This window comes from Henckelia pumila, chromosome 1 (genome assembly GCF_033568475.1).
Source record: "Henckelia pumila isolate YLH828 chromosome 1, ASM3356847v2, whole genome shotgun sequence".
Taxonomy (NCBI): Eukaryota; Viridiplantae; Streptophyta; class Magnoliopsida; order Lamiales; family Gesneriaceae; genus Henckelia; species Henckelia pumila.
In genome coordinates, this window is record NC_133120.1 from 155684663 (window position 1) to 155699944 (window position 15282).

General features: G+C 36.5%; 3 protein-coding genes across 3 annotated transcripts; all 3 read right to left on the reverse strand.

The window, feature by feature from the left end:
• Positions 1-909: 909 nt before the first annotated feature.
• On the reverse strand, positions 910-1467 carry LOC140874278 (MADS-box transcription factor 23-like). Its single transcript, XM_073277553.1, has one exon. The coding sequence runs from the start codon at positions 1465-1467 to the stop codon at positions 910-912; it is 558 nt and encodes a 185-aa protein (XP_073133654.1).
• A 6753-nt stretch (positions 1468-8220) lies between these two features.
• Positions 8221-9199, reverse strand: LOC140874989 (probable glutathione S-transferase). The gene is made up of 2 exons (XM_073278502.1): positions 8837-9199; positions 8221-8754 (listed from the first exon to the last, which is right to left on the reverse strand). The coding sequence occupies exons 1-2, from the start codon at positions 9152-9154 to the stop codon at positions 8416-8418; spliced, it is 657 nt and encodes a 218-aa protein (XP_073134603.1). The 5' UTR covers positions 9155-9199; the 3' UTR covers positions 8221-8415.
• Positions 9200-10317: 1118 nt separating this feature from the next.
• Positions 10318-12315, reverse strand: LOC140874279 (protein FAR-RED IMPAIRED RESPONSE 1-like). The gene has a single exon (XM_073277554.1). The coding sequence runs from the start codon at positions 12313-12315 to the stop codon at positions 10318-10320; it is 1998 nt and encodes a 665-aa protein (XP_073133655.1).
• Between the last annotated feature and the right edge of the window lie 2967 nt (positions 12316-15282).

Sequence of the window (15282 nt, forward strand, 5' to 3'; positions counted from 1 at the left end):
GAAAAGCCATAGTATCCACGAAACCTTGAATCGTATTCTTGCAAAATCCACAGTACCTTTGGCTTCCCATAACAAGCATGCGAGTCAGAGTCACGGGATGATCATGAACTTGCCTTGGTAGATGATCAAGATTGCGTCCGAACTTGATCTTCGACAACTTCCCAGTCGATGGAATGCACTTAACATGAAAGGATTGATCACATATGCCACAATAGTAAAACCAAAACTTTGGATCGATATCTGCCTCGCAGAACTCACATAAGTAGAGGTGTTGCTTTTCTTTATCTTCTTCATGTTGGATTTGAATTTTAGTGTTGTAAACGAGATCCAGAGGATGTTCATCAAATTTGTGCTTAACGCGTCCTTCATTTATAGACATAACAAGAATACAATTAAATCATAGGAAGACATAAACCCTAGGCTGGCCTAGTGCTGCATGTACTTCATGCATGATCAGTACCCTCAACTTTACATAGATATTCAGATTCAGAATCCTCCAAGAAAATCTTCCACATCATTAAAAGTAGTACTGGAATAATTCCCATAGTTCAACTTGCAAAACAACTCAATATTATCGAAATCAAGGTTGTAACTCGTATTCATCCAGACGAGATTTGAATAACCAAATTCACCATCGTCTTCTAATTTCATCTGTGCATGATGATCATCAGCAGCGTCACCAATATTGACTTCCATGAGTTTCTGCAAAGAAACAAAGAGATCAAAATAAATCCTTACGACAATCAGAGTTAATTAACATCGATGGATACATAGTACTTACGTAAGAAAAGATATTAATTATACTCACTTCTAATTCTTGATTATCATCAACATGATCAGAAGTATTCTGATCATATTGCAATCCAGTACCAAAAGCATCACTCTCCTCCATTGATCCCTGATTCGTGACTAAGTTGGCGGTAATTGTTTCTCTTTGATCTCCATCTCTTCAATTCTGCACGAAACTTTGTTCCTCAAATCTTCTAAACTTTCCAGATATTCCTCAAGTTCCAGCACTTCCATGATCCCCTCAATGATCTGCTGATCCCACCAGAATCCATTCTCATCAATTATTTCATGACCCATCAATGCCCTGATCATTTCCATCTTCTTTTCCTGCAATTTTCTAACAGCCTTCTCGTACTCACGTCTTTTGGCTGCATCGTGATCTCCAAGACCGGTACAGTGATGATCATCGGCAACAAAACTTGCCCCCATCTCGTATCTGTGGAACACACGTTCCACCGAAGGGGTGCCGAATGCGTAAACCTTGTTTGCCGGAGATCGTACGATAATGGAGACATCCGAACCGCAGAGAACGCTTAATTCACCGGCTTTTTTGAATAGCCCGGTCCGTCTTTTGGTGAACGTGACTTGCAAGCTCGTTTTCTTCTGTATTTTTTTTATTTCGATTTTGCGACGACCCATTGTAAGCTTCTTGCTATCATGCAGGAGTACTCTCCCCATGTCTGAATTAAGACAAATAAAACGAGACCTTTTTGTTGCAGAGAGTTCGATTGTATATTTGCACGTATTTATACATGTCCGAAACAGATTAATATTATTTTATGTGTAATTAATGCTGCTCAAACTAACCCCGCAATTTCATTGGCCAGTGCAGCGGCTACCTTCAGATTTGGGGAATATTACCAATTATTTTTACCAAATAGCAATCCCATTTAAGGAAATAAAATAATCGAGTGTTGTCCATGGTGATTTTCTCAAATTAAAAACCGCGTATTAGGATCTTACGTACACTGATAAGTTAATCGAGGATGAGTTAAATTAAATAATTTTACTAGAGTAAAAGAAGATCAATATATTTCAATTATTTAATAATATTAATTTCAACTCAAATTTTATTTTACATATACTTATAATTAATGGTTTTAGGTAGTAATATCCGTCTAAAATCATGAAACCAAGCAATTTCATGAGTTCGTCAATATATGCAAAATTTTATTTCAACCAAATTTTATAACATGAATTATATCTAATACAAAAATGTTGTCCACTTGGATTCCCTATTTATAGGCAACGATCGGAAGCTTCGATCTCCTCCTTGGAACCTTCCGATCCATGCATGCATCGATGTGTCTAAAGCCTCTTGACACCATTGTGACTGGCTGGGTTCGGAACTTCCGAACTCCCAAGTGTCTGTGCATATTTGACAACTCACTAATTGCGTGACCTGGCTACGATCGGATCCTGGTTCGGATCTTCCAAAATGCACCCTTTTCTTCTGTACTTTGAACAGTGCCTCCAAACTCGTTCGGACGTTTCGATCTTGTTGAAGTATGCTTCTATCAGATTGAATTTGAATAAAGAAGAGATCAGATCTAATAGTACAGATCAGGTGAGCTCGGTGTTCAGATGAGTTCATGGTGCAGATTGAATACTGGGATCAGATCGATGTGATGGTCAGATGAGTCTTCGGATGAGTTCATGCAGAGAGATTGCTCAAGTATTGTGACTTGGTTAGAAGTCAGATAAAGTGTCCGAGAAGCTATACGCTTGCAGGCAGATCGATGCAGATCGAAATACGAGGGCATATCAGACTGATGAATGAAGGCTTATCGGGCTGGACCATGTTGACTTTGTTCTGGGCTGTAAGTTACTGTTGACCTAAAGCCCAAGATGAAAGTCGTTCTAATTCTCTATATAAGCAGATGGAAGTTGGCCGCAACGAGAATAACAAAAAATCAAAATTCTTCAGAATATATTGAGAGAAGAAGGAGAGATTTCGGAGGAGAAAACTAAGCGTAGATTGTGACGGAAAGATTCAAGTATCAATAGCTTGAATCATGTCTGTATCTAGCTTGATAGTTTGTCTGAGTCCATCTCTGTAATAAGTTCTGTTCTTGAGCTTGGTTGTTTCTGTTGGTGATTAATAAAAGTGTGTGTTGCTCTCCCGTGGACGTAGGCAACTCTTTGCCGAACCACGTAAATACTTGCGTTGTTTATTGCTTTCGCGTGAGTTGGTTGAGTTTGATTTGTGTGTGTTGGTTTTATCTGCTTTCTGGGATTATTGTTCTTATTTGTGTGTTTCGTTTGCTTGGTGAATTCTCGATAACCAAATTTCGGATTGATTCCTAACAAGTGGCGTCGTCTGTGGGAAACCAAGCAAAGATGGTGGGATCAATGAAGTTTGATATTGAGAAGTTTACGGGCAAGAACGATTCTCGCTCTGGAGAATTAAGATGCGTGCAATCCTGATACAACAAGAATTGGTGGAAGCTCTTAAGAATAAGGATGAGATGTCCGATGAGATAAAGAACAAGGATGAATTGCTCGAGAAAGCACACAGTGCAATTATTCTCTGTTTGGGTGATAGACCTCTTCGGGAGGTGGCTAGAGAAGAATCTGCAGCGGCTGTGTGGCTTAAACTTGAGAATCTATATATGACAAAATCCCTGGCTAACCGTCTGTACATGAAACAGAGGTTGTATTTTTTTGTGATCAAGGATGAGAAGAACCTGGAAGACCAGATCGAAGAATTCACAAAAATATTGGATGACTTGGAGAATATTGAAGTAAAGCTTGAGGATGAAGATCGGGCCTTGATACTTCTGAATGCTCTTTCAAAAGCATATGAAAATTTCAGAGATGCTTTTCTATATGGAAGAGAACAGACGATAACATTGGAAGAAGTTATGTCTGCTGTTCAATCCAAGGAACTTCAGAGAAAATCGAACACAGACACTGAATCACATGGAGAAGGTCTTACGGCGAGGGGCAGAAGTGATAAGAGGACATCCAGTGGGAAATACAGGCCAAAGTCCAGGTCGAAGAGTCAAGGAAGATACCAGAACAGAAACTTGGATAATATGAAGTGCTATGCTTGTCAGAAGGTTGGACATCTGCGAAGAGATTGTCCGGAAAGAAAAGGGAATCAACATTAAAAACCCAAGGAAGATGGTACCCTAGCCATAGTTTCAAATGGATATGACTCGGCATATGTATTGGTGGTTTCTAAAGGTGATCAAAACCATGAATGGATATTGGATTCAAGATGCTCCTTTCACATGTGTTCGATAAGATCTTGGTTTGAAAAATTAGAGGAATCAGATCATGGCATGGTATTGTTGGGGAATAATCAATCATGCAGAATAAAGGGCTCTGGAAACATCAGAATAAGGATGAATGATGGGATCGACAGAGTACTCACCAAGGTAAGGTATGTGCCCGAGTTGAAGAGAAACTTGATATCATTGGGAACGCTTGATGCTCAGGGATATTCATTCAAATCAGGAGCAGACAGTATCTCAGTGTCAAAAGGATCTCTTGTTGTTATGAAGGCTGTCAAAAGGAACCTCCTATATGTACTACAAGGTGAAACAATGATTGGAAGTACAACAAGTATTCAGGAACAGCAAGACAGAACCAAGCTATGACATCTGAGGCTTGGACATGTAAGTGAGAAGGGATTACATGAGCTGTCTAAACAGGGTCTGTTAGGTGGAGATAAGATCGAATCACTTGAGCTGTGTGATAGTTGTGCTCTTGGAAAATCTAAAAGAGTATCGTTTGGTCAAGAAAGTCATACAACTGAGCAACCATTGGTCTACATTCATTCAGATCTATGGGGTCCTTCTCGGACAGAAACTCATGATGGAGGCAGATACTTCATGTCTTTGATAGATGATTACTCAAGGAGAGTATGAATATTCATCTTAAAGACTAAGGATGAAGCGTATGACAAGTTCAGAGAATGGCTGCTGGCAGTTGAAAACAAGAGTGATCGAAGAGTTAAACACCTGAGAACAGATAATGGGCTGGAATAATTATCAGATAAGTTTGTCAAGCTATGCAAGGAGAAAGGCATTATCAGACACAGAACAGTGGCAGGAACGCCACAACAAAATGGCCTGGTAGATAGAATGAACAGAACTCTTCTAAAAAGGGTCAGATGTATGTTGATCAATGCTTCTCTTCCTAAGTCCTTCTGGGGAGAAGCATTATCTACTGCGTGCTACTTGGTCAATAGGTGTCCATCCAGTGCGATTGGTTTCAAGACACCAATGGAGAAGTAGAGTGGAACACTTGCAGACTACTCAAACTTGAGGGTATTCGGATGTCTTGCATATGCTCATCTGAAACAGGACAAGTTAGAATCAAGGGCAGTCAGATGTATATTCATTGGATATCCGGATGGTGTGAAGGGTTATAAAGTTTAGAACCTGGAGACAAGAGGTCCAAAGTGCTTCAACACTAGGGATGTGAAGTTTGATGAATCCAAACTTGGATATAAAATGAATATAGTTGGAAAGGACAGTCAGATCAGTGTGAATGACAAACTACCGATTGAGGTGGAGTCTTCTGTGCCAGATGAAGGGTCAGATGAGATGCAAGATGAGAATGTGACAGCAAGAGATCAAACAGAGGATTTTAGCACTTACAATCTTGCAAGGAACAGAACCAGAAGGGAGATCAGAGCTCCTAAGAGGTTTGGTGAAGCTGATCTGGCTTGCTATGCGTTGAGAGTAGCTGAGGAGGTGGAGTATTCAGAGCCAAATAATTATGATGAAGCTATGGTGAGTAAACAGAAAAACAAGTGGATTGAAGCTATGAATGAAGAGATGAACTCACTTGAGAAGAATCAAACCTGGACGTTAGTAGACAGACCGAATCATCAAAAGACATTAGGATGCAAGTGGATCTATAAACAGAAGAAAGGAACTCCTGGTACAGATCAGATCAAGTATAAAGCAAGATTGGTTGCAAAGGATTTTGGTCAAGTAGAAGGAATAGATTTTAATGAGGTCTATTCTCCAATGGTCAAAAATTGTTCCATCCGGATTATGTTAGCACTGGTGAACCAGCTCGACTTAGAGCTTGAACAGATGGATGTGAAGACTGCGTTTCTACACGGTGACCTGGAAGAAACCATTTATATGGAACAACCAAAGGGCTTCATACATCAGAAAACCCAGAACAAAGTCTGCTTATTGAGAAAATCATTGTATGGGCTAAAGCAGAGTCCGAGGCAGTGGAACAAGAGGTTTGATGAGTTCATGATTGGTATTGGTTTTGTGAGAAGCCAATATGACAGATGTGTCTATCTGAAGAAGGATGATGGGCAGGTTATCTTGTACCTATTGATTTACGTTGATGATATATTGATTGCAAGTAAAAGTAGGACAAATATATCATCCTTGAAACAATAGCTCAACACAGAGTTTGAGATTAAAGATCTGGGTGAAGCGAAGAGAATTCTGGGCATGGATATAGTGAGAAACAGGAAAAGGCAGGAGATTCATCTGAGTCAGAAGAACTATTTGAAGAAGATTGTTCTACGGTACAACATGAATCAAACAAAATCTGTCTTGACCCCTCTGGGACAGCATTTGAAGCTATCTGCGAGTCATTCACCTGAAAGTGAGGAAGACAAGATGAAGATGGCTGGTATTCCATATGTTAGTGGAGTGAGGAGTCTCACATATGGAATGGTGTGTAGTAGTCCTGATCTGGCATATGCAATCAGTGTAGTGTCAAGATTTATGGCTAATCCGGGTACATATCATTGTCTGAAATGGATTCTCCGATATCTCATAAACACAACTGGGCTGGGGTTGAAGTTTGAGAAACAGCAAGATGGGATTGATCCGGTAGTTGGATATGTGGATTCAGATTTTGCTGGGAACTTAGACACGAGAAAGTCATTGACTGGTTATGTGTTCACTTTTTATGACACAACGATGACCTGGAAGTCAAATCTACAGTAAGTGGTTGCCCTTTCTACCACTGAGGTAGAATTCATAGCTGTTACTGAGGCCATAGAGGAAGGATTGTGGTTAAAAGGAATGATAGCGGAGTTGGGTGTAAAACAAGATCAAGTTGTAATACACTGTGATAACCAAAGTGCAATACACTTGACGAAACACCAATTCCATCATGAACGATCGAAACACATAGATGTGAAGATGCATTTCGTGAGAGATGTGATTGAAAAAGGAGATATGATCCTTGTGAAGATAGCATCAGAAGAAAATCCTGCAGATGCTATGACGAAGTCACTGCCGTATGCTAAGTTTAAGAAATGTCTGGACTTAGTCAATGCGGTGATTGAGAATTAGCCAATGAGGCTAGGATGGAGAGCAGCATTCAACCTAAAAGAATCAAGGTGGAGTTTGTTGAAGTATGCTTCTATCAGATTAAATGGAAATAAAAAAGAGATCGGATCTAATAGTACAGATCAGGTGAGCTCGGTGTTCAGATGAGTTCATGGTGAAGATCGAATACTGGGATCAGATCGATGTGATGGTCAGATGAGTCTTCGGATGAGTTCATGCAGAGAGATTGCTCGAGTATTGTGACTTGGTTAGAAGTCAGATGAAGTGTCTGAGAAGCTATACGCTTGCAGGAAGATTGATGCAGATTGAAATACAAGGGCAGATCAGACTGATGAATGAAGGCTTATCGGGCTGGACCATGTTGACTTTGTTCTGGGCTGTAAGTTACTGTTGACCTAAAGCCCAAGATGAAAGTCGGTCTAATTCTCTATATAACAGAAGCTGGCTGCAACGAGAATAACAGAAAATCAAAATTTTTCAGAATATATTGAGAGAAGAAGGAGAGATTTCGGAGGAGAAAACTAAGCGTAGATTGTGACGGGAAGATTCAAGTATCAATAGCTTGAATCGTGTCTGTATCTAGCTTGATAGTTTGTCTGAGTCCATCTCTGTAATAAGCTCTGTTCTTGAGCTTGGTTGTTTTTGTTGGTGATTAATAAAAGTATGTGTTGCTCTCCCGTGGACGTAGACAACTCTTTGCCGAACCACGTAAATACTTGCTTTGTTTATTTCTTTCGCGTGAGTTTGTTGAGTTTGATCTGTCTGCGTTGATTTTATCTGCTTTCTGGGATTATTGTTCTTATTTGTATGTTTCGTTTGCTTGGTGAATTCTCGATAACCAAATTTCGAATTGATTCCTAATAGTTCTCAATTTGGATCTTTCAAACTGCCCTGTTTTCGAACTCCAACAAAAATATACTTCAGTCCTTCCTATCTGGGGTTCGGAACTCCTAGTTAGTTCTTTAAGACTGGATTCTTCATTTTTTATTCGATTAAACAACTTGTTAATTAAGATTGTAATCATTTAATCATGTTTTATCATTTAATCTTATGAAACGGGTTGTGGGTTACTAAAAATTTTTATAATCAAGACTAAAAAGTTTTTTAAATTTTATTATTATTATTATTAAAATCTGAAGCACTTCAATCTCACAAGAAACTACGTACTTCATACAAAACATATTAGTAGTTTATAAAATGGACTTAAAACACGCGAGACAAACGAGGCCACCTACAAAATTCATGAATACACAAAGGTCTCCAACCTTATTTTCCCCCAAAACATACAAAATACAAAGAAAGAAACAGGGCCAGCTCTGAAATTCTGGATGGCTAGCAGCTCTCATGTTAAATGAGCCCTGAAATACTCGGCCAGTTTCTCCCGATCAGGCAGATGTTCCTTCACAGAGCTCGAGTTCACGTACTCGTCTATCCATCTACACAAATTTGGGAACTTCTCTGTCGTTATGATTTTGAGTCCCACCAATTCAGCGATAATCACATACCAATAGCCGACGGAATTGGCAGCAATATCGACCAGCCCGATGCTATCAGCTCCCCCGAAGAATTTCTTGCCTTTTAGCTCATTCTCAAGAAATTTTAGCAGCTCTTGTGCTTCTTCCTTGCCTTTCTCTTGCTCCTCCCCTGTACTCGAGCAAGCCTTCCACATAGCCGGCACGCACTGGACCATGAAAATTAAATTTTCCCCACTTTAATTACACGAAATCTTGAAATTAAAATAAAGGAAAGAATTATTAATGTACCTTTTCATCTATAAATTTAGCCCAAAAACGCGCCATGGCTCTGTCATAAGGATTCTTGGGCAAGATGGATGGCCCATTTTTCCAAGTTTCGTCGATATATTCAAGAATCACCAACGACTCCGCAATGGGCTTACCATTGTGCAGCAGCACGGGAACTTTTTTGTGGACTGGATTGTATTGAAGAAGCTGCGGGGACTTGTTGCTGTTGCCTAGATCTTCTTCTATGTATTCGTATTCGACACCTTTCAGTTTCAGCGCCATTTCGACTCTCCGGCTATATGGGCTTGACCAAAAACCGAATACCTTCACTTCCGCCATTGTAATCCGATAGATTTCTTGGTTGCGTTTGATTCTGTAGGTGTAGTTGGTAGTTGTTTTGAGTGAGAGCTCCTTTTTTATAGGGAAATTTGACTTGTCGGCTAAGAAAGTGTATTAAATAATATGTTGACTTGTTGACTTGTTCGGAGGCTTGGGAATGGAGACTGGAGAGGTCAGTGCTTACGATTTTTAGTTTTTCTGATTTCTTTTTATTTTTATTTTCAGTTTGGTTTCCATTTTTTTGGCCGTTAATCGAACCAAACTGGATATCGATTTTTTTTACAGTTATTATATCGTTTTATAATATTTATTTTTATTGATAATAAATATTAAAAAAAATGAAAATTTCGTAAAATCGAACCTGAACCGAAATGAGAAACAGAAATTCGATTTTTAATTGAACAGAATCGTTAAATTTCAATTCATTTCTCGGTCTGGATTTCGTGTGAATTTTTCGATTAAGATGAAATCCTCAATATGATCACGGTGCGGTTTGGCGGTTTTTCATAAGAAATTCAAAGCGAATTGTCAATTGCGGTTCGGTTATATTTTATTTTTTTTGTTGCGATTTTATATTTAAAATCTTTTTCGCGCTTTTAAGCGGTTGCGGTCGGTTCGCGGTTTTTTTTAATGATAGGTAAAATGAAAAAAAAAATAAAACTATTCAAATTATTAGAATAATGAATGAAAACTATAATAAACAAAATAAAACTAAATAAAATAACAATCAAACGACAAAATAAAGTTAATCAACTATAATATGTTTAGACAAGGTGGAAGATTAATATTTGTATAAAGAAGTAGTAAATAGATTATGAAGAAAGAAAGAGGGGAAATTTTTTTGAAAAAAGTTGAGAGAGAAGATAGTGGAGGCGGCATAGGATCGAATCTATTGTGTATAATGTATATACAATGTGCTATAAATATAACCCTAGCTAAATACCACTATGCACGCGGTGCGGGGCTGTTTGGGCCAAAAATTATAACCGAACCATGACGGTGGGACGTTTTTCATTTTTTTAAAAAACCGCGGTTATTTAAACATGAGATACGACAGTGCGGGACGGTGCGGGGTGGTCGGTTCAGGCGGTTTTTGAAAAAATGTGATCACCCCTACTCAATAATAATAGAATATAATCTTTTGTTTTGATAAATGTCCAAAACTAATAAAATATAAAATTAATATCTTTAGCACTTCTCCAATGAACTTTTTTTCGAAGTTTCTTAGGGGCTCCTTTTGTTTTAGTATATTTTGGATCAAGAACTTTGCAAGTAGAAGTTTGGTATAAATTATCAACACGATCAGACTGCACTTGCATGCTTGGAGGTGATACCAAATTACGACCACAATCTAATTGCAACTTTGAAATAGCAAGATCACTTGTTTTACTTTCAATCCACTCGAGGAGCATTTGAGTTTCATTATCATTATCTGCAGCCAAATCTGCAACATTTTTAAATGCGTCACACAACTTCTCATAATTTAACTGAACAGGAGTAGTTATCCATCCATTATAATTGATCTTCACCCTCGTATATAATCTACGCACATCCTTCCTCCAACGCCGAAGTATATATTGCTCGGGAACGACCGAAAACTTATTGCGGATCAAAACTATAATAACATGCCTACAAATTATTCCTCTGAACTCAAATAGGTGACAACTACAAGAAAATGTGCATTTGTCTCTCTCAAACATAATTTCAAATATTTTTTCCTTAACTTTCTCATGCACGGTAAAATCTTCAGTAATCACATATCTCACACCAAAGGACCCCTCATCAGTGGATTCAATGTCACAATACATCTTTTCTGTCAATTCTTGTTGAAATTCTTTAAATTTTACAATTGTATAAGCACTTTGAAATTGCCTCTCCATATCAAATCGAGTAACGCAAGGGACCACCTGGGAGAAGGACTTAAAATCGGCTTGGAACTCTTTCTCAAATTTACTTCTTAGAGCTTGCTCATATTGCTCGACAAACTGTTTTAAAGATATTTTTGAATGCACATACCCATAAAAAAAAGCATTGATACCCTCACTTCGTTGAGTTGTTGACATTCCGGCCCAAAATGATGTTATGAGAAAACAAGGAACCCAACGACGTCTCTCCCTATAAAGCCCTATCAACCAATCATTATTTTGCAATTCATACATATCAAGCATAGAAACCCAGCCCTGTTCGAACTCATTCTCACTTTGTGATTCATACACCAATTCGTGCACAGAACAGAGTATGGAAGCCTTTTGAGAATGATATCCAAATTTTTCAGGTAATTTCTTAAGTATATGCCATAAACACCACCTATTTTTTGTGTTAGGAAATACGATTTCTATGGCATTCTGCATTGTCTTGTCCTGATCAGTGATTATCCCTTGAGGTGTCTGAAATTCCATGCACTCTTGCCATATCCTAAACAACCATACAAATGTCTCTGTATCCTCATTAGAAAGTATACCACATCCAAGTAGTGTCGACTGTCCATGATGATTTACACCGATGAAAGGAGCAAATGTCATGTCATACTTATTAGTCAAATATGCTGTATCAAAAGTCACTACATCACCAAATTCCTTGTAAGCTTGCCTACTCCTATTATCTGCCCAAAATACATTTTTTAATCGACCATCATCATCCAAATCTAAGCTAAAGAAAAAACCAGGACAAAGAGACTGCATTTTCGAGAAATAAGCTTGAATAGCAGCTGCATCTCCCTCTCCAAGTCTTAATTTTCTGACCTTATCGATATAATTACGACAATCTTTTTCAATAAAAGTCATATTTTCATATCCACCTTTTTCAACAACAACCGAGTTAAAACTTTTATGAAGAGGAATACCTGCTATATCATTCACCTCTAATTGTCGTTTCACATGAGCATTCAACTCACGATAGCAACGAAATACTCTGAATTTGGATGGGCTAATTTCGTGATTGTGCTCGAGATAGACACTGGTAATTTTCCATACTCCAGTAGCATCTGAACAAGCTGACAACCTAGCTTTGCAACCTGTTTGACTGGTTGGTTGGGGCTTCAGTGTAGTGCTTGTATTACTACTTCTGCAACCTTCTCGACTACATGTGAACACAAAAAATGTAACAAATGTTATTCTTTTGTGAAGTTCTTTTTCTAACTGTAAAACCAACACGATAGACATATTTCTTGTAGAATTCAAAAATTTCATTCTCATTTTTAAACTTCATCCCCACCTTGGGCTCAATCTCACTATCTTTCACAAGTAAAGGTGTATCATTCATTAAACCACTATCTACTGAATTTACAACACCTACACAAAAAAATATTTTGCAAACTTACAATTACATTATTTTATGAAATCCAAAGTCCCCAAAATTCTATTTCCATATCATAATAATAGAAATGAGATGTGACATGAAATTACCTATTTCAGACATGAGCAAGCTTTGCCAACGAGTACAAGAAAATGACGCTCCTCCACTTATATTCTTGGTTAATCAATTGAGCAACGCAAACACCAAAATTCTAAAAGAAAAAAAAAACCAGATATCCACCGATTCTTTAGTGGAATTAACAAGACACATCCATAAATTAAAAAAACTTATTCCTACAGCATATGATTATTAATATTAGATTAATATTAGATATCGATTTATGTATAAATTTAGAGCAATATATATATATATATATATATATATATATATATGCATAATCTAAATTAGAGACCAGAAATATATGGTGTTAATGTAATAGAGTCTGAATTATATTAATGCCCAGAACTTATAAAATCATTAGTTAAAAAGCCAAAAAAAAATTCCAAATCTTTTTTTAAAAAAGAAAAAAGTCCAAATATAATGTTGAGAGAAGTTACTTAACATTTTTCGTTTTTTTCTTATCAATTCACACAAAATTAATATTCTTAGTCTCAGCTTCTACCGTGTTTCATTAACGTGAACAAACAAGCAACATCATAATTAGTGGTTTTGTCTTTCTTGAATTAATATGCAGGCTATGACTGTACATGCATACAAAATTAGAGCGAAAATCCTATAATATCAACGATAAAGACAGATAAAAATCGTCGTTATAACATTCGAATTGATGAAATTAATAGACTTACACTTCTGCAGTGTCACCAAAGACTTCAGAGACCAAGAACCCTAAAATCATTCATGCAAAAATTCACGTACAAAAATTAACTAAACTAAACAAAACAAATCCAAATTAAGCGTATTTGACAAAAATACGGTGAAATATACTTACTGAAACTACGATGGTTGCCTACTCCGTCCGAGCGATGTTGTACGTAGCTTGCGTAATTAGGGTTAAAGATCAATTTTTCACGCCCTATCATGAATAATGTGGGCCTTGTGAAGAGTAGTAAAACAAATTGGAAAAATTCAAATTATCGTGAGAAATTGATTATAATTCAATTGGTGAGATTTTGATGAGAAAACTTGTAATCCAATTTGTAAATCTATTTGTACATATAGCATTATCCATTGCTTTATATATAGTATAAATATTTGTTTTTAGATTTTCTAAGAATTATACTTTGATATAATATTGTAATTTTCTAATGAATTTTTTTTCATCTATTCACACTTTTTAGATAGAATATAATAAATGTATATTATCTATAATTATTAATTACACCTTCTAAAAATATTAATTAATGGATCGATTATTACACGATATTTATTTCATTATTGTATTTTTTATTTTAAAAAAATTTATATTATTTGTGAGAAATATATTATTTTTAAGTGATAAAAATAAAAATATCCCATTGTATTTTGAAAAAATAATTAATGAGAATGATTATTATTGAGTTGAAGACCTTTTTGTCATTGGATAAACTTATGAGACAAAAAGTTGATTTCGGGGAAGGTAGGCAAAAAAAATATAATACAAAAAGTGAAATGATTAAAACTGTTACAGAAGATGGGAGGAGTGTACCCTTGACACACTTTTCTCAATAAAATAAAATTTGAACTAAAATCAATTAATATATATTGAAAGAAAAAAAATATTTAATGTTATTTGACCTTTTCTAGTCTAGCTCAGCTGATAATGTTATTTAAACTATTAATTAGAACCAAAATTCAAAGATGAGAGATGACCTTTCGTGAAAAGGAAAAAAATGGGAAAAACTCAAAGCTGACGAATGCCAAGAGCTCATACCATCTCGTCTCGAAGAAGGGGAAATCGCACATTTGGATGAAGTTTCGAGAATATTGGAATGATTCCTTTTAAAAGTTGTGTTTGGTTATTGAAATGACTGTATAGTTATTAATTGAGTAATGCTACATGTACAATCAAATTTGTATAACAATTTGTACACCACAAAAAATTCAATACAAAATTTCAATTTATCAAATCTCACCATACATTAAATGCAAAATCTCACGATATCATATCAAAATCTCACGAGATAATAGCAAAATATCACGACATAATTGTTGTAAATATCGTTGTACGATATATTGGTTGTACCTCTAGCATTATTCATAGTTATTTAAGGTTTTGTTTATGATGTTTCATTCGGGCACTGTCCGAATGAGGATCTAACGATCTATTATTTTTTTGCTTTTGAAATATTCATGTAATATTAAAATGATTCCTTTTAAAAGTTTTGTTTGGTTATTGAAATGATTGTATAGTTATTTAGGGTTTTGCCTATGCTGTCTCATTCGGGCATTGCCAAAATGAGGATTTAACGGTCCATTTTTATTTATTTTTTTGCATTTGAAATGTTTATGTGAACATCTTAAATGCAAAAAATAAGGGTCGTTGGATGCAGCACATGAGCAGTGCCTATGTGCTGACATAGACAGACCCGTTATTTAGATTATTTCAAAAAATTTGGTGATTGAAAGCCGTCATCTTCATGTTGAAATTGAAGTGTCTAAAAGGCTGGCTGGCCTCAGTTCAGAGATCAAAACTGAAGTGAGGGAACAACGATTGGAAGTGACAGCTGAATTTCGAGTATAACTGAAGTCACAAGCTCAACAACTAAAGAGATCAGCTAGGGAAAGTGAAGGAAGCTCAACTTAATAAATAGTCGAGGAAGCAAAGACTGAAATGAAGCTCGTACTCATTTAGTGGTCCATACAAGTCAGTTCCAGTATGTTAGTTTGTTGAGGCC